The sequence below is a fragment of the Struthio camelus genome, chromosome 5 (assembly GCF_040807025.1).
Source record: "Struthio camelus isolate bStrCam1 chromosome 5, bStrCam1.hap1, whole genome shotgun sequence".
NCBI classification, from domain to species: Eukaryota; Metazoa; Chordata; class Aves; order Struthioniformes; family Struthionidae; genus Struthio; species Struthio camelus.
Genome location: NC_090946.1, coordinates 15,606,877 through 15,632,093, shown reverse-complemented (window position 1 = coordinate 15,632,093; position 25,217 = coordinate 15,606,877). Strand labels below are relative to the sequence as shown.

At 40.5% G+C, this 25,217-nt stretch overlaps 1 protein-coding gene across 1 annotated transcript; it reads right to left on the bottom strand.

The window, feature by feature from the left end:
- Window positions 1-985: 985 nt before the first annotated feature.
- Window positions 986-25,006, bottom strand: CHKA (choline kinase alpha). Its single transcript, XM_068944644.1, has 12 exons — window positions 24,026-25,006; window positions 19,025-19,136; window positions 11,879-11,932; window positions 7,682-7,795; window positions 6,971-7,104; window positions 6,569-6,673; window positions 6,161-6,219; window positions 4,827-4,914; window positions 3,810-3,918; window positions 3,519-3,625; window positions 3,153-3,234; window positions 986-2,415 (listed from the first exon to the last, which is right to left on the bottom strand). Exons 1-12 carry the CDS (start codon window positions 24,367-24,369, stop codon window positions 2,356-2,358), a joined length of 1,368 nt encoding a protein of 455 aa, XP_068800745.1. The 5' UTR covers window positions 24,370-25,006; the 3' UTR covers window positions 986-2,355.
- Between the last annotated feature and the right edge of the window lie 211 nt (window positions 25,007-25,217).

Below are 25,217 nucleotides of genomic sequence, written 5' to 3'. Positions count from 1 at the left end.
AACAGAGAGCACTTCTGAGAATCTCACCTCTTTAAAAGTTAATTTACATTAAAAGAAAGACAGAAGTTGGAGCTGTTTTGAGGAACAGAAGCATGTTTTGCTTCTGTTAGGAGCCTTTTTATGCAGAAAATGACAGCAATATTTGAGCACAACTGTACTTCTGGGAGTTACCTGTGAAGCAGTTTTGCCAGGAAGACCTTAGTGGCTAAGTTTCCTCTGAGAATGCAGTTAGCAAATAACAGCCATCTGAACTATAAGAAAGGGCTTCACCTCTGATGCAACATATTACAGTTAGCACTACAGGGACTGAGCCCCCTTCCCATTTTGCTTCTGAGAACTAAGAAATACAATGGGTACGAGTCAGATAGTCTTCAGGGGATCCCTGAGAACTTAGGCTTACCATTGGAATATAAAACAATAGAAGTCCTGATTTTGTAGGAAGCCTCTTACACACTACAGTCCTTTTAAACTACCCAAATAGCCTCATCTTAAATGCTTTCAACCCCTGCCATTCCCATTGGGTTTACTGCATACAATAGTACCTTCAGTACTATGAGGCCTTCAATAGCCTAGATATATTACCTGGATATTTAGATGGCAAATGCTTCATCTGATGTACCAATAAAACTCAGCATATACCAGTGGTCTTTACCTTTACTTTTAGGGTGGTTAACAGGATGCAGATACAGTCAAGTGCTTAAACCTAAACCCTTTCTCACCACTAAAACTATATACGTTAAACACTTCAGTCTACCTTTCATCACTTGCTTTAACTGCCTTTTTGCATCATGCTTCTTATTGACATTCAGTTGTACAATAAATACTAAAGATGCATTTAAGTGGAAGGAATGTCCCACAGCACAGAGCCTCAGTTTAATTCAGGCTGCCTTTGAAGGCAAGACAAAGTATTTCCAGCATAGCTTAAGGCCAGAAACAGCATCAGTATTATCCTTCAGTTATAATGAAGACTTAAGGATGTCAACTATGATGTTTAAGTGCTTTGTATTTATTATAAAGTATTAAGAATCAAGTGTATGCAAAATGATTCTCTATACTAGAGAATAAAATGACAGCTTTTACAAGTTATGCTATACAGTACATGAAATGCTGCACATGAACTGCTGCTTGAAACAGTATTTGCTATACAAGTGAAAAGGGGTAGACTTAAAAGTTTATTTATAATACAGTGTTAGAAAGCACAAACAAAATAACATTCAAAATAAACAAGTTCCCAAAAATCTAAAGAAATCTTTAGATGACATGTACACAGATTATACTCAAGTTTCAATATACACGTTATTGTTCCCCACAAGACACTCCACTTTACTGGATTGCTGGAACATGAAAGTTGGAGGTACAAGAAAAGCACCTCCCAAGCCACTTAAGCATTAGCTGGGCAGAACAGCAATTTCCTGAAGTGTTCTCCGCAGTCTTTGGCTCTACTAATCCTTACAGCCATATACTGTGGCAAAACAAGTCAAGAAGAGAGATGGGCTCCAATTACAAGTATTGTTAACACCAATCCAGTTACCTGGGGAGTAGCTAGAGCAATTCAAGGCACTCTTCCCAGTGCTGCCAGCCCAGAGTCCCCTGTGCAGGACACAGCATATTAAGAGTCAATCAGGCTGGGCAATAAAGCATGTTCTTGGTGAAGGATGTGGAATGAACAAATCAAGACAAACCCCTTCAGAATGTCCGAAGTTCATTCATACTTCACTCTACAGGCACACCAGCATAAGAGACACATTCATGTGTATGCAGATAACACTTTAAAGCACGCCGCTTCAACGTGTTTAGTTGCTTTACAGTTAAAGTGGTGTCGTAACGTATCAGCAGCTTTTTGAAAATAGTGTTCACGGAGCATGTTGAACCTAATCTCACAGTAAGATTTTAAGCCTACTTCACAGTTTAACAGTTGTCTCCCCTACAGTTGCTTTTCTCCTTCTCATTAAGAGGCAGTGTCTACAACATATCATCTTTTACAACTGTTCTGCTTACAACATCCACCATTATGTCAAACCCCAGAAAATATACTCACAGTAACACTGTTTGCTCTGATACATGTGGTATTGACACTTAATTGTAAGCTTCTCCCATAATATAAAATACCTTCTAGATTAAAAGGATTTAAAGATATTGCACTGTTGTATTTTACTTTTGCCTCCCAATCTCATTCCAAGTATTTATGAAACTGTAAACAAATCATTTTTATACAGTCTTCAGTATTGTACACCTGCCTTCCAAGGAACTAGAAGGCAGTGACCCCTTCGTTACAGATACAGTAGCCTAAGCACAGTGAAAGTTCTGTCCAGCTGCCCTCTTCGTACAGTAACCAACAGGCCACTCCTCCTACATTCACACCTTCAGCTTCTTCTTCTGATCAAAGTACCCATCAAATCTGGACAATGCATATTCCTAGAGAAATAAGGAATGTTATGAAGTACTTAACTACATCTGCAAACGTAAATACATCCGAGTTTTCTCTTTTGGGATGGGGAAGCATAATAAAGGTATCAACTGTGCTACCCTCCTAATCCCTCTTCTTGGGGAGTTAAATTAGCTCTTTATTTGGGAAAGATAATATCTCTAGAGAGATTTTTTTGCCTGTACAATTTCCTGAAGCCTTCTATTGCAACACTAGAGCTGCTGCCAGAGTGTTAGAGAAAGAACCTTAACTAAAAGGTCAGGCTTTCACTAAAAAAAAGGTAGCTTCTGCAATGTTTCCTGCAGGATATCCAGTGTACCTAAAGTTGTATTACTTTGCAGTATGCTTTTTGCCTTGATAAAAGTCTGATACTTTTGCAATATCAAGAAGTTAGGCTGATCTATTTGAAAAGGTCAGCAAGCTACTTGGTGTAGATGTCTTGCTGCACACTGGATATCCACATGGAATATGTGCACTTGACTATTTACTTTCCAGTTTTGCACTTCCTGCATGTGCTAGCTTCCCTCTTGCACAGGCCCTTACTGCAAAAGGATCACTTCACTGCAAGGCAATCATTCATTCCACTGCAAAGTGACACGTAAGGCTACTCTTGCTATATAACAGAAGAGGGGAATTCCTGAAATTTCACTTTTTCCAATAAAGTGCTGCAGGTTATTTATGATTGTATGCATTTTTTAATTAAATGAAACTATGTTTAAAAACATACCAGGTACCCAAACTCAATGGATGAGATCTTTGCTTGTATAATAGACCACAGACCCCAGAAGAAGTGTGACGCAAGGGCAAACCTGAAAATTACAAAACAATATATGGTATTATGGAAGTAATTCCATACAATAATTACATTAGCTTTCCCACATTATAATATTTTGTTTACTCCATCAGTACTGTATACAACACATCTAGAGCTTGCAGCTGCCAGGCTTTCTTCATCACATAGCAATAGCTCAAGGCCTTTCTCAGCTAGAATTTCTCTGTTCAGTGAAGTATACTAAGTACCACAATAAAGGTTTCAAGCAGACAGACTGTTTTCAGAATATTGTTGGTTCGCACTGCCATCAAAAGCTGTTACCTGTTAACTTCTATCAACACTTCTTCTTCTAGTTTGGACTTCTCTTCATTGCTGAGATTTTCAAAGTCATCTTGGAATGCAGACAGGTAACTGGAGATAAAATGAAGCTAGAAGGCAAGTGATCAAGAGATTACTCTTGAGCTCAAGACACATTTGCCTCTTTCAAAAGAAAGAATAAGTTGTCATTTAGGTCACCCAAACATTTACTGTACTGGAGTACTTCCAAAATAGAAAGGACAGTTATGATCTGAAGCTAGTGGACAGAGGCATTAACTACTTCTACATGCCTACCTGTTGCTTCTTTGAAGGATAATTAAGAAAGTTGGCTTTGAAGAATGGGTACTTCTCATATGTGTAATCATATATCCATTCACAGAAGTGATTTCCGATGTCAAATCCTCTGAAAAGAGATAAACAAACTCCTCAATACTTGCATACAAGCCATCTGTTCTTACTTAGGCAAACCTAAAATCATTATTTTTAATAGCACAAGGCAACTTAAGGCAACTTACTGCACCTTTTGCTAGTAGAGGTAGAAAATTGACAGCCCAACTACAATTTTTTTTTCTTAAATATATTATTAAAGCAATTACTAAACTAAGATGGGCAGTCAACAAAACTTCACTAGCTCCATAAAAACACTAGATTTTGCTACTAAGTTTTAAACCAAGGCATACAGAACACCCAAGCATGCTTTAATGCATCTCTAACAATGCATCAGCATTGTTATGGACAGAGGGGTCATACTGATCAAGCTGTTTAATACATCCCACTTTTAGATTATGGGATTCAGGTTTCATTAAAGTTTCAACTATGACAATGTTTAATTATCTCAAAGGCTCCTCATGTTTAGATCATACTTAAGAACAGATAGCATTTTGGTTACCCACGTAGTGAAAAAACTAGGATTATTGTTAATGTTTGCACACGAGAACTGTTTGAAAGGACTGCAGAAGTGAGGAAGCAAAGATGTCCTACATACACGTATACACATAATCCACCATCCTCATCTCTACTAGAGAAACTGATGTGCAAGCAGGAAGAGCCATTTGCACCTCAACAAGCCCTCCAGTCTGGAGGGCCAGGGAACCCCCAAAACTTGGGCAATACCGTCTCTCAGCTGTCTCTACACCCAAAGCCATCAGGATCAAAACAGTTCTGATTAGTTACATCCTGTTGCCCACCACTAACAGAGCTAAACACAACTCATTAGAATAGAGAAATGATCAGCAATCCAGCACTTGCTTTCACTGTAGCTTGTAGAAAGCAAAATACTTTCCTGTTGAATAGGAGACTAGAGTGATTTACCGGTAATTATAGCTGCTGTATTCAAAGTCAATAAGCATCAGCTTTTGTTTTTCTGAATCCTCTCTGCCCTCCAGAAGCAAGATATTACCTAAAAAAGGTTAAGATAATACAGCATATTCAATAAAGTCACAGGAAAAGTGCAGAAGAGCAAAACTGCAGCGTAAGAAACATTATATTCAGACATCCTAGTTATCTCTTACATCCAAGCAGGAAAGCAATACAAAAAGCTGGGTTGCAGTGGCCTTAGGGAAAGTTGAGATACACAATATAAACCTTGTAGAGCTGAAAGTGAGAAGGCTTTCACCTCTGCACAGGCTGAAAACTATATTTGCTCTCCCAGGGGGCCCTACCTTTCCACTGCCTGTAGCTTACAACTAAATCAAGTGACACTGCTAGCCTTGGCAGCCCTTGCTGAACTGTTTTTCCACAGCTTGAGATGTGAATACCTCCTGTACCTGCACAGCACTGCTGCTGGTCACACAACATTGGGAGTGAGAACCAGTCTTTAACAGCCTGAAAGCCAGGGACTGGCCACTTTGCTATTTCAGCATGCTGCACAACAGCAACTCAACTCCTCAGCTTGAGCTAACAAGGCCAGGCCCCCTAAGAACATGATACAGCCCTGTACATGATGCTGGTATAACATCCTCCCAGCTCAGCCCAGCTTACCCTCCACACAGTGAAAAGGAGCCAAAAAAGAGCCAAACTACAACAAACCACCACCTTGACTCCTGCCTACTACTTATTTCATTGGAAAACTGGCTCAGAATAAACACCGTTCACTCCATGACTTCCAGGGAATGAATACTGAAAAAGATAGATAAAGCTTTTCTGCTATTTCTTGCTAGTGCATGTTGAGAACTGCTGAGCCATACTCCCCTAGTCTCCGTTTTTGCCGTTAACTGTACCTTAAGTACAGTTAATGTACTTAAGGTACATGTACCTAACTAAGATACCTTACAGTATTTTTCTTTTAAAAGGGCTAAAGTCCATTCTGTCCTGCTCGTGTACGTTGCAGAAAGCTAAGGGTATGATCCAACAGGAAACACCCAGGGCTCCCTTCATCAGGGGACCTGCACTAACAGAGCAGGTGTGCATGCTTAGCTTAACCCAGTTATGATTCAACACATTCTCTTCATTTGCCTGAAGGGTTGCTGAAGCCAATACATTTTGCTTTGCAACTGTTGCATGCTGGGAGCACACAGGCAGTTACTTCAGGTCAGCTGCCAGGGCAGGACCTTGGTTATGTGATTACCTGTCAGAAAGCAAGCAAGTGATCAGAAAAGGCTTAAAACTGCATCACTGAGCAAGGCACTGAAATATCAGCAGCTTACCTTCTTGGCAGTCATTGTGGCAAAATATAACTGGTGATGAAGTAGCTTCAAGCATAGCTCTAGAAAACAGCAATATAAGATCTAAGTGACAAAAATCACTGTTCAGTTCAACTTCCAGGTAAAACATTCATTTTGTTGGAAGAATTTTAAGTGCTATTCACTTCTAGCAAAAGTTTATGTCTTCAGTTATGAACACAGGATCAGCACACAGAAGTTGGACTTCACTGATCAGCAAGTCAGACTGTATGCATTTGTATGAGATATGCTCAGGGTGGTTACAGAACCCCAAACAATCTCCAGTCTAAAATAAAACGCATATGGGTATTATACTGTACAATGCTTTTAAATATACAAATTCATACTGAAACTGTACAAATTGGTAAACAGTGGTAGATAAAACAGACCTACCGTAGATTTTTCAATTCCTGGGGCAGATTGTAACTGAGGAGTTTGTTCAGTTTTCTAGTTTTGGATTCCTTGGTAAACTTAATCCTCAGCACTTGATTTAGGTATCTGTTAAAAACAACGGCAATTGTACAGTATTTATGACCATAAGTACGTTAGTCTTTCCATACTAAGATACCAATAACACCAAAACGAAGAAAGTTTAAATAAGAACAGCAAGAAATGCATTACTATTTTTCAAGGCAAATTTCAAGGTCAAGTAACTGGAAGTTTTTGACTAGTTTTTGGGTGCAGTGAAAGCAGATTGTACTCTCAGTCGCTTAGGAAGAATGATTTGCTTATCAAGATTACAGCAGGTCACCTTTTTCCATACCCTAGAGTAAAGAAAAGTATTGCATAACTTACTTCTCCATTGTTCCAAAAAGCCACTTAGGTTCTTTATTAAATGGCATTTTCATGCCATGAAACCTAGCCATCTTCTCAGCTATTTCAGCAGATATGTCAGGTAAACTGAGTTCTTCAGTACTTAGTTTTCTGCTCTGTAACAAAACACAGTATTCTTAAGACAGCTAATTGAGAAATAGCAATACTAGCATAAAATACTCAAGCAGTAAGTTTTTTTCCCATAATCTTACAAAACTGTTGTTTTTGGAAAAGCTGGCTTCACTAGCCCAGCTTACTTATGACTCTTAGTTAACTCCGTTCTAGATCAAGGCCTGGAGAATTATCACATGGCACACTAAGAATATCCTCAAAGCAGCCTGAGTATAAGTGTTCAAGAACATCAAAAGCATTTGCTCTTGTCACTGTTAATGGAAAATGTTACCCCATAGCTTCCCATGCTATGTTTGGTATCTTAACAGGCTTTTTATCTTCGTTTATTAGTCTCTGCAGCAGCTAAAGAGTTTTTAGAACTCTCTCCCTGGCAAGAGTTTTAATTGGGCTCTCCAACACCCACTGTAACTGTATCAAATTACAGCTAGCAGTTACTACAAGCTGCCAAATGTGTCATTCCCACATCCCTGCTTTCCTGGGCAGTCCAGAGACCTCCTTGTCATGATCAATTAAAACATTCTACTTAGTGAACCAGTAGCTGTAATCATGAACAGGACTTACGGGAATGAACTCCTCCAGTCGCCCTTGCGGAAAGATTCCGTACAGCTTTGGGCCAAGAGCTCTCTCTGCAAGAATGGCAAACATAACACTTTCCAGAACCATGGCTTCTGCCCCCTACAAAAGAGTAAAGCATTAATTGGTGCTTGCACAGAAATGAAGTTAAGTATCCCCAAGAGCTGCACTGCCTCCAAGTGAGGAAGTTAAGGGTTAAAATTAAAAAAAAAAGACTCAGCATTATATTCACCAAATGTTCTTGACTACTAATAATTTGTAGTTAGCATGGGAATACTACAAATATTGTGCTTTGTGGTTTAAAATTGGGAAGGAAATATGTATGACTTCAGATATCATTGCTAGGGCCAGCTGAAAGGAAGACCATGCAAAAACACAAAATACTCTCCCCTCCCTAACTTGTGGAAACTCTGCAGATTTGTTTTCTAAAACAGTTTATGCTAATGAAGCACAGCTCAGGCACTACAAATATTATCCTTAGCTACTTTAACAGACTTTGGAATACTACCTCAAAAAAAGGACATTTTAGCTATGCAACTAAACAAAGTGAATGACTGAACTAATCAGCCTTTCATTCAGAGAAATTAGGATTTGTTTCAGTTAAGCACATTTTAGGTCTTCCCTCTTTTTTTGAGAGGGGAAAATAATTAGACTTTGTTATCCTCAGAAATAAAAATAAACTCCTGCTAAGAAAGTGTCTGAGTAAACATTCTTCCTTCCCCACCTCCAAATACACCACAAGCTTTAAGAATTTTTTTTTTAAAGTCTTCTTTACATCAATAAATTCAGTCCATCCCAATCACTTAGCAGCTAGCTTTTTTTAAACATGAATGATTTGAAATTAACAGCAATAACACAAAATGTCTCAAATACAGTTAAAGGTACTGAAGGGTAGCTTTCTTCATGGGTAAGACTAGCTTCAAGTAAACACAGAAGCTACAGTACAAAGATACCGCTACAGCTAACAAATATGCCAGCAGCAATCCAGATGTACTTAAATCCCAGAGATTTGCTAAGAGTAACTGCCTACATTTGTACAACTCATTTCAAAGGAGACTGATCCATGACATTTACGAGAGTAAAAAATAAGCACAGAATGAAAAATAAAAGTTGTTCTCAGGCATTTTGAATTACAAAGCCTTTTGCATTACTATCCTCATTGCAGTCACAGACAGCAGATAACCCTTTCTAACCTTTTTAGTTACTGCCCCACACCTTGTTATTCCGGTACTTGGCCATGCCCTTACCACCAAGGATCTGAACTTTTCAAAGCCTAATGCCAACCAGCAAAAAATCAAATTAGATACAGGTTGCTGAATGTCTACTCCATCATTCACAGATACTAAGCGTAGCCTGTTCCAGGTACAAAAATTTGGTTACAGCAGTTCTGGCTGTGCCCATTCAGAGGTCAACTACTCATTTTCACATCTGAGTAAAAATACAGTTCATGATACTTCGATAACAGCAATAAAGACCATACCAGTACAAAAAAGGAACAGTATCCTATACAAAACCAAATTATTCCATTATTCTTTCTCTGAAAATATCCTATTAATTCCTACTGATGTGGTCCATTTTTTTCAGAATAGGAGAAAATCTGTTTTTCCTCATTTTGCCCTTCTAAGTATTCCTTGGACAGACAGCTTGATAACTTTATCCTAAGTTAAAAGAAAAGTCAGAATCCATTAACAAGAATAAGGTTCAGAGAAGTTAACAACCATAGTTTTCTCTAGTCCTTCACTTCCAAATGAAAACTTGGCAAACGATGCTTTATTAGTAGGGACATTAGAGTAGAGACATTCAACATAAAGAACATTAAAACAGTCCATAACTACAAGCTTGCAAGTTTGTCAACTTTTGTTTCAGCAACATTAACAAGGATAGCTGCATCTCTCCTTGGGAGAGATCTGCTTCAAGAGGTAAGTACAGGCTGTCCAAAAGCAGCAGAATGATAAGAATATTCAAGTTTAAAGAGTCAGACCCAGACCATTCAGAAGGCAAACATAAGCTTTAAACAGAGCACCACAAAGACCCCCTCTATAACAGGTTAGTCCACTTGAGGACAAGCCCAAGGATAGCTCTGGATAACATTAATCTACACATCTCAGATGCCAAAGTTTCTGCTTCACAACGATATCGGTGAATTTTTATGAAGTCTCCATTCCATACCCCTACTGCCAAGCCTAGGTGGGGAAATAAGGTACTAAATGACATGAGAAAATCCTAACTGTTATCAAACTTGAGTAAAATGTACTTAGCCTCCTCCCAGATCTCAGCTATACAGACACTTAAATTCAGACATTTAACTCTTCAGTTAGAAGTTCATCTGCAGTCTAATTATTTTTTTAAAAGGACCGTGCATAACTAATTATGTATCTCAGCACCTTCAGATATTTACACTGCCAAGATGACAGTCTGTTAATTCAAGCTCTGAGGCTTGAATCTCCATTTTAGGTAACAGGTATAAATGTGAGCACTTGTACTTAATGCAAGCTTTTGGAGAGAATTTGACCACTCTTAAATGAATAGTTCATCCCAAATGTTGTATTTCAAACTTAAGAATTAAAGAGCCTTTACAAGAGTTTTCTAGTATGCAATTCCAATTCAGGCAAGGATGGATCAAAAGCCTTTAATACTTCCGCTGGAACTGAAGACTTTGCTCTGTTCTTGCTATAACAAAAATGCTACAAAACACACAAAATAATATTTTGAGAAAAATCACCAACTGCAGTGATCCCTATGTAAGATTCATGTAACCCTCTTTAAAAGAGCCTATGAGCTGGCAGAAGACTATCCTGTCTCGTCACAGCTGTACAACTCCCAGCAGTACTGAGCAGCTACAGTAATCTGTTATCTAGAGAATTTTGGGATTGCCCAGAGGTTTTCTTCTTGCCAAAGGATACTATTAACTCCCCTGACCAAACCTTCCTAGAATTGTTGCCTAGACCCCAGAAAGTTATCAAATCCACCCTGATAGGAATTCTTGAGTTCATTGATCCAGAAGTAGAACTTCCAGCACTATGGGATTCACTATTTTCAGTCAAGAAACGAGGACAGTTCTGAAGTTCAGAGCCTCACTTCCTGTACTGCAGGATTTCTGAGTTGCTGGCACCAGGGTGGAGTTTGTTTGGGTTATGTTTTCTTTTACAGCCTCAGAAATTTTTTTTTTTTTAACTGAAAGATTCAGTAAAAAAGCCACCTCCATTCTTCATCTCTGAAGAAAACCTAGCAATCAAACCAGAACATTTTTCAGTTCAGTCTTGGTTCAACTGACTGAAGTTATTCCAGTAAGCTTAACTGAAAGTTCAACAAAACTTCAAAAGCAGCAATTTAACAACCAAAAACATTTTAAGTTGAATTCAACTCCCTGGGCAGGGGGGAAGGAAGAGACGACACCACACTTGAACTGAGGAGTTTCAGATGGCATTCTCAGAGGGCAAGAGACATGAGGAAAAAAGCAGTGCTCACACTTGAGTAAGATGTACTTGTCTCCTCCCAGATCACAGTCAAAACTATTATGGGATTAAAAAAGTGATGTGCATGCAAGCAAAGCATCTGGCTAACATGCTGCAGAGGTATTCCTTACTTAGGAGGAAAACTGTCAGGTTAAAAATCTGAACTACCAAATTGTTTGGATGACTCACGATGAGCTACACTAAACTAGACATTATGCTGGGTGAGCAGAAATGGTTCCAAATGCCAAAATTTCAAGATTCACAGAGCATGGTTGATCCAAGCACTAATTAAAAACACATTCAGAACGAAAGTCTTTCCAGCTCCAAATAATTCATTCTGAAGAATCAAGTGACATAATGTAAAACAGGCAGTAGATAAAACAGTACTGACCTCCCTCAACTACAGAAAGCAGCCTAGTATCAAGAAAAGTAGCAGCAGTATCAGTGTTAGGATTGGTAAGAAATCATTAAGGCAGCCTTGTGGGGTGTGTGTGTGTGTGTGTGGGGAGGGTTCTATAAACACTGGATGCTTAAATCTTTCCAAGGCACACACATAGCCACACAGCAATGTTACACCTATGAGCAAATGGACTTATTTTCCTCATTACTCTTTACAGATTCTAAAAATGCAGTCCAGACACCAGACTGAGTAACTCCTAGCTTAAAACAAGCAGGACCACCACATTTCTATTTGTAAAATTCTGCAAGACAAACAAATTAAGTTACTTACTTGCAAGTCATTTTCCTTCTGAGACTGTACAGACCCTCCTTTATTACAGGACCTCTATAAATGAGAAAAAGCAAACAAAGTGAGAAGATGAAATTTAATATGATTAATTTGCAACCACCAGAACAAAGGGAGTAGAAGTGCCAGCTATAATTAACTAGATGACTCAACATTCTCTTGATCTGTGACAGCTACAGCACTAGTATCCATCTGACCTCTGACCACAACACTATTTCACTGATTCCAAAACCTTTCAAAAGGATGTGCCATTGAGACAAAGCCACTCCTATAAATAGTCCGGAAGCTGGGTTACAGGTGTTTTTTTATTGTTTCCTGTTATTTCAAAACAGGATTTAAAAATGTTTTTCCAAACTTGCAATATATTGAATTATGAGAACATTAAGTCCCTCTGTATGACATCTGGGAAAATACTCTTCCTACAGCTAAAGCATTTCAGGGATATTATAGATTACTAATAGTCCTTCTAAAGCTTGTTTGTAAAGTCGCATTTTGAAGCCTGCAAAGCACTTGCTTTTCCTATCACCTCATTCTCCAGAATTCTATAAGCTTTTTGTGAACAGATTTTCATCACTTGTAATATGCTGCCTAGGCCATTTGTACATATACCACTGGCTGTGCAAATCCAAGTATTTTCTTCAGCTGAACTGCCCATGTAAGCTAGAAAGGTCTCATTAAGAACTGCACTCTACAAGCAAAACTAACCAATTCCATACATATTTTGCTAGGATTGTTAACAGTCATTATAAAGCAGTTTCAGAGTATTAAGCCGCACCCTCGGCAAACAAGCCCTCAATGGCACATACTTTTAATAGAGCTACACATTTAAAATTCAAGATGCAATAAAAACCTCGTCCTTTAGAGGGTCTGATGGTAAGGAGAAGAGAAAGCAAGTATTTGCTTAGATTTAGTGACAGTTTGTGGCTGCTACTTATGTTGCAATCCCACCGTTGGCTGTTTAAACCAGGCAAGGTTTAGAGGCCCATAAAGGTAGCCTGCATCTCCACCTTCTAAATAAAAGCATTCAATTCATAGAACCACGTGCATACCTTTCTGTTCCAAAGCTCTAACATGTCCAAAACAAGGGTGGAAATATGAACTTAACAATAAGCAACACCAGCTTCCTTAAGTACCATACAACAAGCTAATGATTTACACAAGCTATGCAGTTACAGGATTTCAGAAGCTATAGAAGAAGTATAGTTAACATGAATCGATGGTCTTTCAGCAAGTACTTCCCATTCCATTACGATAGTAAGTTTAAAACAAGACAATATGAGAACTACTATTAGTTTATATTCCTTTCAAGGAAATTAATAAAGTCAAAACACACCCATTAAGGCTAAATGTGCAACTACGCAATAATATTTAAGTCATTTACAGAGGGCTTCTCTGAACAAGCATGTCCTACATCAATACCACTGTCGCATCTTACTGATTTTTCTTGAACAGTCAGAAAGTTACTCACCATCCAGGAGTCTTTCCTGATAAATGGTGCTCTCAGAATGGTTCAGTTCATCAGAAGGTAAGCAGATTAGGCTTTCCCCTAGAACCTGAACTGGCATCCACTTTCCAGAAGTCATACTGTATAAAGAGGCTAGCCAGTTCTATGAGTACACCTCAAATCAGCGTTGGAGATATCTTTATGGCATCTACTGTGCCATTAGAAAGAGACAGTTAGGGATGTGTACTGCAGAGTCATCAGAAAAGCAGACTTCTGCAGCATCCCTTCCTCTTTTCTGTTCCCTCAGCACAGAACATCAGTGTCAAGAGGAAAATGAATACAAACTAATTTGTACATAACTTGCAAATATGAATGGGAGCTTGGAGAGGATCAGTCTTCACAAGTGGCCATACACTCAGCCTAGAATTAGGTAAGTCCCCAGTAAGTGTGGTCAAGGAGAATATGAAGTAAGCAGGATGCAATTTTAAGTGATAGAAGTTTAAAAGCACAGATGTTAAAGTATGATTTGATTATTCTCTGACAAAATCACCTATGAGAACAATGGTTCAAAATGAAACATCTCATACCACAAGGTAGTTGATATACACATTTAGTTCACAAGTTCTTGTCCAAAACAACGAAAAATTCAGTATCCTATAGACTGAAGTGAGCTATTGGAGTTTAAGTCCAATTTTAGGAGCTATTTACTTCAATGCCAGTGAATAGCTTTTAATTACCCCAAAAAGAGAACGACCAAAAACCTCCTGGACGTTCTTATCAGTTCCTCTCTGCATGGAAATATTAACTAGAAAGGAGACATGCGCTCTACAACCTTGAGAGCAAGCTCTCTCTTGAATTAGTTACTCCATTTTTGTTATTGTGGGAAGGTTTATTTTCAAAGCAGATTAAGAAAGCTTACTAAACTTTTGGGCAAGAAGCATCACTAAAGACAGCTACTATAGCTGCACAGAAGTCAAAAATTGTTTATAGTCTCTATTTCGATTCACTGATCACTTAAAGTTAATTTTAAGGCACTTTTTCAGGTATGAGATCCGAGTCCTAGAATTGAAAGACATTCCACATTATCTCATCTGTCATCAGAAGATGACCACTGGCTACATTAGCTAGATGTGGCAGTTTAACAAGGCCAACCCAGTTACTCATCATTCTCTCCCTAAGGCCCCAAACGAATTGCTCTTGTAGCTAGAAGATGAACTTTGTACCACAAAACCTCAAGAGAAGCTTGACAGCAGAATTCTGTACAAGGGAAGGAGGAACTCGCAACTTTTTTTCCCCAGAGTAACCATTAGCTCTGTCTGCACATTTAAATCTTGCATTATAATTCCATTTTCCTGAGTTTACTCAGTCTCAGTAGTTTTCAAATGGGTCTGAAACAAAGTACGTCAGTATTTTCAACCCCAAGGAATTACAATGCTATAAGGAACTGCTTGAGAAATTACAGAAATAACATATATGGTGGAAACTTAACTCTAAAAGCTGTTGGAAGACACTGGCCTGTGAACTACTAGGTATGGGAAAGCCAATAATAATTCAGCAAGCATCATCTTTCTGCTCTGAGAACCTGCCTTAGATCACTGATCTATGCCACACCTGAAGGAACTGAAACTAGCTTACTGAAGCCCTAGGATCTAGTATAAAGAAGATTTTCCAGTGCAAGTCCTACAAAAGCCACAAGGACATCTCTAATCCTCTTCACTTCAAGTTACCATTCTCTTATGAGGGAGCAGAGGAAAGGAAGGGGCAATATTTTGATATTTTATTATTGCTCTAAACGTTCAGATGCACAGACAGTAGCTGGTGCTACTTAAGCCTTAATTTTTAAACAATGAAATCCAGTACTAAAGAAAATGAAAGCTGTAGAGAATGCTCCAACTTCAGAGATCTCATACTATACCGTGAATCGTGTCTGTCACCTGGAAACCAGAGTGCTCTAGGCACGATCGCATGGGCAAGCCTGCAGCAGAGAACACATGCATATACAACTAAAGTGGTACATTACCCCCAGAACACCCTTAACTCCACCCAACACAAATATATCCCCGTAAGAGGTGCTTGGTTTCTTTCAAGCCGTCTGCCAGTGCCAGGGATTTGTAGTTACTCCATGCTACAAACAAACATGGACACCAACAATCACAGAAGACGTTGATAATTACAGTAACAACAGCAGTCTGCATTTTATTTAGTTACAAAAAATAAAAGGCAGCAAGGCAGGTATGGAAAAAAAAACTTGCCACAGAACTGTGGCACCCATTTATAATTATTTAGGTCTGCTCACATGGAAACTGAGACAGCAGAGGGGGATATTAGATATACTGGTTTGTTTTTCCTCATTTATAAGCAAGAATTTGTTTTGGCTGTTGCAAAGTAACAGAGCCCCAAGTGAAGCAGAGTTCAAGGTTCTTTTGACATGTGTAAAAGAATGGGAATCAATCCCCAAGTTATCTTTCGATAGGTGAACTTCAAATAAATTCATCTTTTTTTTGATTGCTGCTAGCATATGTTGAAATCCTATTGTCATTTCTAACATGTGAGAAGTTTTAGTTGTTCTGAATTTAAGTTGAAACACTACAGAGATCTGCACATGAAATCCAATCTTGAAGTCCAAAGATTAAATGGCATATTGCTGGAGAAACTTTTGTTTCAGTGGTTATACACTGACATAGCCAACAATTAAAGACATTTTGTAATGAGGAAGTTTTACTTTCAATGCTCCCCTTTAAATTCAGTTACCAAACTGGAGCAAAGATGAGAGAAGTAGAGTAAGACTTTCCCTTTTTCCAATGTATGACATATCTGCATTGTGCCTCAAACATTTGAGTTTTAATGTGGTTAGTACTTTAACCTGTCACAAGCACAAATACTTGTCTTAAAGTTCTGCTCAAGGATATACTCAAGAGAAGTCCTTGATTTTTAAACATCCATGCCAGTGAGACCATTCATAATAATGGCCAAGACAGTTCAGTTCATCTCCTCCCAACTCCCCCCAAAACATTCATGCACACAAAAAATTGGCTTAAACATATCAGCTATGACAGAGGAAGGCACAAAGCCTTCCCTGTGTGGCAGCTTTAGCCAACTGGCATGGTTTATACTGGATGAGTTTCATGTACTGACATTTGTGTCTTCCAAAATTCATAATAAGCAAACTGGGGTTATTTTCAAACTGCAAGAGTTCCTTTAAAAGGTGGCTCAAAGAAAATCATGGTGCCAGTATTATTCATTAAGTTAGTATCTGATAGCTATTTCTCACTTCTATTCAAAATTGCAACTTAAACTTGTCAGGTATGTCTATTTCAATTTGGTGCAAGTTGCTATAGTATTTACAGTAAGGAATACAAGGAGCTGGTATCACTTGTTTTGTGCTCCAATTTCAACAGAAAGTAAAATGCACAAGAGTTAAAACATGCTACAAAGGCTCAAGCAAACAAGCGGTAACTACTAATACCCAGTGGCAGTTAGAATTAAAAATAATTGAGAATGAAGTCTCTATTTGAGCATAAGGCCTCAAAATCACAAGTTACTTAAGCAGTGTCCCTTAATTTCTAAAGGGCTTTAAAGTTAAGTGACTTTACTGAAAGGGAGTAATTTGCTATTCTTTTAACAAAGATTCTGCTTGTGCCACCCAGAAATTCATAAGACTCCTAAGTGAGGTTTTCAAAATACCCCGATAAAAAACAGTTTGCTTATGTTTTAACTTGCATTTAAGATATAGGGGCTGGAAGAGACAAATGTTTGTTGACAGAAATTGTGAACCTCAATGCAATCTGAAAGTTTTACCTTGGGACTTTCTCTGCTTACTTAACCTTTAGTGAACTGCACCAACAAGAGCAGTCATTTCACTGCCACTACGGAAATAAAGGAAGTTAGACATCTCAAAAGATCCTTCAACACCAAGAGTAGAAAGGTTAGAGAGTTATGAACACACTTTCAATTTTAAAACCGAATTAGTTCTTTGATTTTAGAGCCCAAAATTTTATTTCGATTTCTTCAGTGAATAGGGGCACAGAGAAGTTAAGAAAAACCCTGAGGGAAGAGGAGGGCAACCAAGTTCTAGTCTACTTTTCCTTTGGGGAAAAAAAAAAAAAAAAAATCAGGAAGAGACTACATTTTGTCACAGCACTTGGGCAAGAGAAGTTCTAACACTACATGAGTTTTACAGCCCATTTTCCTACTCCAGCCTTCTATGTATTAAATCAACATTACAGTAAAGCAATTCATAATTATAAATAATTCTTATCAATCCCTAGGAATCATTTGGAAAACCAGCTGAGTTTGTCATCAACATTTTTTTCCACTTTACTTTTGTTTTCTCTTCAAGCTTAAATATTCTTTTCTTTGGCTTAAATAATGAACTTCTGCATTGTCGTCTTGTTTAAAGGTTCAACTTTCCCAACACATACAGTGAGGTAGCAAGGCGTTCCATGCTATTTCAAACCAGTGGAATCTTTCACGCACTTCTGGTAAAGTTTGCTACCATGGGAAAGTGGATATTGCTATTTATATAAAAACATTTTAAGGTCAGTTAAGTGACAGTATCCATTGAAATTTTGAAAGTAAGCTTGGTTAAGGCAGCAGAAGCAGGAAGACTGGGCTGAAATTTCAAGAGCAGTCAATGTCCTGCAGATATTGGATCAGTTATTTAAAGTGACTGAGTATTGGAAAAATATCGCAAATTAATGGACAATAAAACCAGACCCTTTAAGTCAAATAGAAACAATTGCCAACATCCAAATGTAATTTTATGAAGCTGTAATTTTTCATAAGGTTAAACACTGTTACATTATGATGATTCATTACAATACAATCAAGGTCTAGCAGAGTAGGGTAAGAGAAAATCTGTTGTATAGTTGCACAGCAACAGCCCATTAGCTTTAGAAGAGATCACCTTTACAAAATATTATTGATATTAAAGCTTAGAATTTGAAACAGATTTGCCAACCACTTAAGGTTTGACAAATTCCAATGCTATTTACATCTTACTCTTCCAATGTTGTTTTTCCTTTTATTTGGTCAGTAAAAAAAAGTGTTTAACAAACATTTTTAGGATTCTATGCCAGCTACAAGGCATATCACACACTCAAAGATTTGTTTTGGAATGAGATGGCTGTATGGTATTGGATGCTTGCACTTCATTTTATTCCAATACTGTAGATCATTTTTTCCAGTAACTATTACACAGTTATCCATGAGGTCGCTAATAAAATGCCTGAGCACTGTATGAGGTTTAACAAAAGCTTCCACATTAATCTCAGAAGGATTCATAAGTGATACCAAGATTAATATTTTTAAGTGGTTTAGTCTTGCATTCCTGCTAGTTATGTCAAGAGTCCTACATACTGTACAGAAGCAGATTTTAATAACTGTTCTTAAACACCACAGTCCAAACTTAACACATAAACAAAACATTACTGATCAAATGGACAGCAAATGAGCCTTCAGCTGATAGACGCCAGTCAGGATCTGTGTAGAAAGGAGTGTAAGTTCTAGACAATAACAAACTCTAGAAAGAACTATCTTAACCTAGAAGTCTACCCCACTACCACTAAGACACATTCCCAAGTAAGTAAAGCAGCACACACTTGCAGTGTGTCACAGATTAAGATCTCCAAACATTATAATTAAGCTACAGGAAGCCCTCCCACTCCCAAAGCACTCTACATACTCACCACCTGCAGGATTGCACCGTATAAGCGCAGGAGAACTTTTCGTGGTTCATCTGCAACTGTCTCAGTGGTATCGGGGAGTGAGCATTGAAACAACATGTTGCTGAGGCCACCTCTATGAAGAGAGCGATAATGTTCTTCAGCTAATTTGGAGAGCACACATTTTCTATATTAAAGATGCATGAACACATGTTTTACATCCTTTTATTGTGAATGACTAGTCTGCTTTAACATGAGAAACAGCACTTTTGTAAGACTACCAATACCTCACAACATACAAGGCTTCAACAACAAGAAATACTGAGGCGATAGCTTCATGCTTCTTTATGCATAGTTCACCATAAAGATCTAATGATCCAAGTAGAGCTCAAGTTACAGCTAGATTGAAATAAAACACAGTAGGCAACTAAGATGAGAATTAGACTTCTGTTAAGTTATTTATAGGGCTTCAGATCAAGGTAGCACTGGCAGAAAGCATTGACAGCACGTAAGTTCCACTGAGGAAAAATGAAAGCAGATGCACCTGTGTAGTATTTTTCTACTGCTAGCTTAGCAAAAAATATCACACTTGCTTGATAACCCCTAGATGGCCAAGGCAGATGTTACTGACTGATACAAATCTTGAAACTGATTAGGAAGCAAGGTGGACATACAGGCATTTACTTTCAGACTCAGGAACAGACAATGTGAGCAACATATAAAACTGTTTCTGCTCCTCAGGTGATGGGAGACATAACTGACAAACTCAAAGTCCCAACTGGAAAGCGATGCTGGAGTCTTGTCATGTGTGCAAGCAAGTATACCTAAGCAGGAAAACAGCAAAACATGCTAAAACCTTGTGCAGTGAAACTGATCTGAAGTAGAAAACACACCATTTTAGACTCACCGCCATAATCTTTCGTATCCCATTTTGGACTGCAGCCCCTGTGCTATTATGATTAGACTACTCATGTTTTTCTAACAAATCAAGGTAAAGATCCACTTGAAATTAAGAAATGCCTCAAAGAGCCGCTGGCTATTAGGTGTAATAAAATTAAAGTGTACCCCAAGAGTACTTTCTTGAGATACATGTTCTCAAAATATTAAGCTCTACCATATCATCATTTATCCTCATCTAGTTCTCATGTTATTCCATTTACTAAGCTCTTCATAAGCTTGTTAAAGCTCCTCTTATTTGGCATTGATACCCTTCATTTGCAGTCCTATCAATATTACTGCTAAAAAACTAGATTCCTCCCCCCCCCAAGCACTGTAAAAAAAAATCTCAATTGCAAGACTAATTAAATCCATAGAAGCTCAGTGAATATAAGCAAGTGTCAAAGGTACAGATTACAGTAAGACTGAAATTAGACATTTCTGTTGGTTATACACAAGAAAATAACCCCTAAGTTTGAATTAAGATCAGGTTTCACTGGGAAGGCAGCTAGAAGGACTTACTATTTAACCAGAATACATTAGTGATGCTGTAGCAAATGTAAGTCATACTCACACTATTATTCTTAATAACTCATTTTCAGAATAGAATTAAAATTTAAAGTTAGAACAGCTTAAAGAAATTGCTCCTGTGTTTGATAAGACTAAAGTCACCATCAAAATCTTATCAAGTAAGACACAAACTAGGGAGTCCTGTGTTTCAGTTATTCAGGGATTACACAAGTACGTTAATTTTTCATATAATTACTGTTTTACTACTGTGTCCTGACAGGAGAGAGAGTGGTAGCATTTTAATATTCTATTGGGTTAACACACTAGATAAAGAAAGTTAGCTTCTCTAATCTAGTATCTATTTCAAGCAGCTCCACTAAGAAAACAGTCTTCTCGCCCTATATTTTCTTGACTACGCCTTCTACAGTTTTTCTGCATCTTCTTCATTGCTCAATACATTCATTAACAAAATTTATTTCCCTCCTGCAGTATAGATCTTTCCCCATTACTTCTCCTTCCTCTGCTGTACAAAAGAAGTACTGAAACCTGCTTCACTTGCAAAGCAGAAATGCAAATCTGCTCTAATGAAAAACTTGTCTGTCTTACCATTAAGAACAGGCCTTTCAAAAAGATACACTCCAAATATAGTATCTAGTTGTAAAAGGATGAGGTAGTATAGATTGAAAAATTAAGTAGTTTTGTCTGTAGCACGCTACTTTCCCAACTTAACTGCAGTAGCTCTAGAAGTCAAGTAGTAGTACCTCTGACATATTGTCATTTCTTTCACAAAATATGTAGTCCTTCATTACGCACAGAGCACTGCAGTGTAGGTATTTGATATTACCATGTACTGGGCTTTGATTCCAGGAAGCCATGACAGATCCAAACAGCTAAAATGCAGTTCTTACTCCTAACCTAACACTCATCTCCGCTTTTTTAAAAAAATACCCTGGGTTTTCTTACAAACCAACTGGAAAAGTAAAGACTTCCTGGAGGAAAAGTTTGCAAAAAAACTGGCTGACCTATATTTACTGGGAGATGTTACACAGAAAATAGGGGTTGACCTGTGGATCTAGAGCCAGTGATTGAGGAGAAATAATCAAGAAAACATGGTAAAACAGCAGCTGCATAATGAGCTCAAGAAAGCAGACAGAAGAGAACCAGGTGGCTTGGCAGGCAGCCAAAAATGATGTTACAAGACAAGAGATATAAAGTAACTTTGAACTGTGAAAGTGAACAGGTAGAAAAAACAGAACAGATGGAAAGGATATGAAATGAAGAGCAAAAGCAGACTATTCAGAAACAATCCAAACATCGGTTAGTTATACCAGCTACATTTTTGGTGTTAAACTGTCTTAGTCTTTTAAAAAAGAAAAAAGACTACAAACACATACCTACTACCCTCACTCAAGAATTCGGTGAAAGTATGAATATGCGAAGAACAGTAGACCTAAGCACATTCAAACTCACTTTATTAAAAAAAACAGAGTAGAAGCTAACAAATCTTGTAGAAGTGTTACTTAAACACATGCTCAGTCTGTATACAATGTATGAAAGCCCAGAAACTCTTCTCCACCACAAAGCAGGAGTGCCTCACTTTGGCTGAACTCTATTACACAGACATTTCACTATAGTTTTATGCACTTAAGACTTTAAAAGTTATTTCTAATCAACGTAATTCATACAGAAGGCCAATAAAAGCATTGCTCTCCATAAAGGAGAATATACTCAGCAGCTTGTTAAGGATCAAAGGAGCATATCTCATCCTTACACAGATAAAGCTTATCAGTTAAAAAATCTACTACTAAAAATTAAAGGACAAGCCCTTCCAAAGAGTCACCTATTTTCAAAGCTGCCCATAGCTTTCCCAAAAGCAGCACCACAGTAGTTAAGACTTGCTTATGTTTGTGTTCTGATTAGTCGTGAATCTATTTCTTCCCTCTCAAAAGATAAAAAGTCTGCACCTCTTCATCCTTTGATATTAAGTATCTAACAGCTGTTCAGACATGATTTGCACTGCTACAGCCAGAACAGCCATACTGGCAAAGACACACAGGAGAACACACACTGAACACCTGATTTTTGTGAAACCAGAATCAGCCAAAGTAATTTCACATTGCATTCTCCTTCCGCAAAAGTGGTAGAGGTGAAGTTCTTTTGCAAAAAGAGCAACTGCCAATCAGTAAGATGCAACACTAAATTTCAGCCCAATTCTTCTTCCTCCCAGCCCAGAAACTATCAAGCCATTTTGTAGTAGTATCTCAAACAGAGGAAGAAGTTTCCAAGAAATGCAGAAATAATTGCCCTAAGCCTTTAGAAAATAAGTCTCAAAGTCAGTGGCATACACACGATGAAAACAGAATTAAGCAAGTCAGATCACAGAAATATTATCAAACTAGCCTACTCAACCTCTCTCCCTTTATAAACTTATGATCCCTGTGAAGTGAACAGAAGTGATTAAAAATAAAGAATAATCGGTGCTGGCTTCCAAGGAGTTAATCTTTTTTAATTGTTTAATACATTTAGAAGTGAGCATGATCGTTTTCAATTACAGTTTTGTATATCTGATATATCTCTGTCAACAGTTTATGCCCTCTTTCAACATGACTAACTGAGGGTAGATTTTGATGGACTGCATGCACCAACAAAACGATAAGCATTTGAAAAGCAAACTAAGAGCATCTCGGGGAGAGAGACAACTATATCCCTTGAAACTGCGTGTGACTCTCTACGTTTGAACAGGTAGGATGACCGAGCGCCAAGACCGACTACAAGCAGCTCTTAAAAACGAAACCCTGAACTACCACTGGTCTGACTAAGATACAGGAGTGAAACAAAAAAGGGACAATTCCGCAAGGATCCCAAACACGTTACATACAGCTTCGAGAACATCCCCGCTTTATGCGTACCTGCTGCCCAAAAACAGTCTCCTGCAAGCTGCCAGCATGCTGAGTCACAAGCACTTGTTACTCTATGTGCTAAGAGATGATTCACATCGCCGAGACACCCCGTTTATCGGCTAACTAGCGAATTTCGGGACGGCTAAAACAAGGCACCGCTTTCAAGAGGGAGCTTCGTAGGCAGCGCCAGGGCTCCCAGCAGCTCCGCCGCCGGTGGGACCGGGGGGGATTTGGGGTGGGGGAGGTTGGCGGCGCTGCCGTAGCGCCGGGTTTGCCGCAGCGAGCCCCAGGCGCAGCCGGCTGCGGCGCCCTGCGGGGAAGGGGTGAGGGGGGCCGGGGCCGCTGGCCTGGCATTGCGGCCACGCAGCATCTCCCCACCCGTGTGGGTGGAGAAGGCGGGGCGGGGGGGGGAGTGCTCGCAGCGCCCGGGACCCAGGCGGGAGGCGGAAGCGCGGTCGCTCCCCACGCGGCACCGAGCCTGCCCCCACCTCCCCTGCCCAGAGGAACCAATTCAGTTCATTATTATTATTTTGCTTTTTTTTTTTTTTTTAAAGCAGATGGAACACAGGCCCTCACCCCCTCACCTCCAGCCGGAGGAAGCGCCTCAGCCGCCCTGCAGTCCCCCTCCCCCCCCCGCCACCAACCGCCGCCTCCTCCCCCCGCTCCCCTCAGCGCTGACCTGATGGGGCTGATGCACAGCTGCTCCTCCCGCAGCCCCCGCCAGGCCCCGGGCAGGAACTCCTTGCACCACAGATACGCCTTGCGCCGCGTGCGGGGGTCCAGCGGCGGCTCCTCCTCGGCCGGCAGCGGCGGCAGCAGCAAGGGGGAAGGCGGGGTCATGGCGCCCCCGCCTCTGCCCGTCGCCACCGGGTCTTTCCCCTCGGGGTCGGCGAGAGGAGGCGGCGAAGGAGGCTGCCCGGCGCTGGGAAGGACGCCACCGCCCCCGCCGGAGCCGGGGCTACAGCCGAGGAGGAGCCCGAGCGGGGAAGGCTCGGTCTCGCCGTTACAGAACTTGGTCTTCATGGCGCGCGAGGGGCCGGTGGCGGCAGCGGGTGAGTGAGCGAGAGGGGGGCGGTGGCGGGCGCAGCGGCCGTTGCGGCGAAGCGCGGGCGTGGAGCGGCTGCGCGCGCGACTGCGTTCGTGCGCTCCTCGCGCGCGTCCCTTCGCCGCGAGCGCGAGCTGCTGAGTGAGCCACGCGCTGGCACCCCCCCCTCTTTATAGGCAGCGCGGCACGCGGGCCCGCTGACCTCACGCTTTCCCCCCCCGCCCTCCGCCCTGATTGGCTCCCGGCTTTCTGCTCCCCCCTCCCCGTAGGGGAAAGGGGGGGCGAGAGCGAGCGAGCGAGCGCGCGGCTCCCGGCTCCCGGAGCGCCCCGTGATTGGTGCGCAGGGAAGCACGAGGCGCCCGCCTGCGCCGTCACAGCCGCCTCTGTCGGGGGGGGGGGGGCGCGGAGAGAACCGATTGGCTGCTCCGCCGTTGTCCCGGTGACCGGCGCGCGCAGCTCGGGGGCGGGGGGCGCAGCGCAAGGTGACACCCCCCCCCCCCCGCCACGGCTCCCCAACGGCTCCCCAACGGTCGTGGCCCGGCCCGCGACAGCCCCTCGGGTCCCGCTTCCCCTTCGCTCCCCGCCGGGCTCAGCGCCGTCCTCGCCGCCTCTCGGAGCTCCAGCTGTGCCGGCTGCTGGGGGCCGGCCCCTCTCCTGCCGCCCGGCCCGGCGGCCGCCGTTCAAACCTGAGGCGGATTCAGCGGGGGAAGGTTTGGGGCTCGACGCGGGGCTGAGGTGGGCACTGCCCCGGCGCAGGGTTTAGGTCTCCTCACGGGCTTGCCCTCATCGCATCGTTCGTTATTTGGCGTTTAAGCGAGCTGGTATC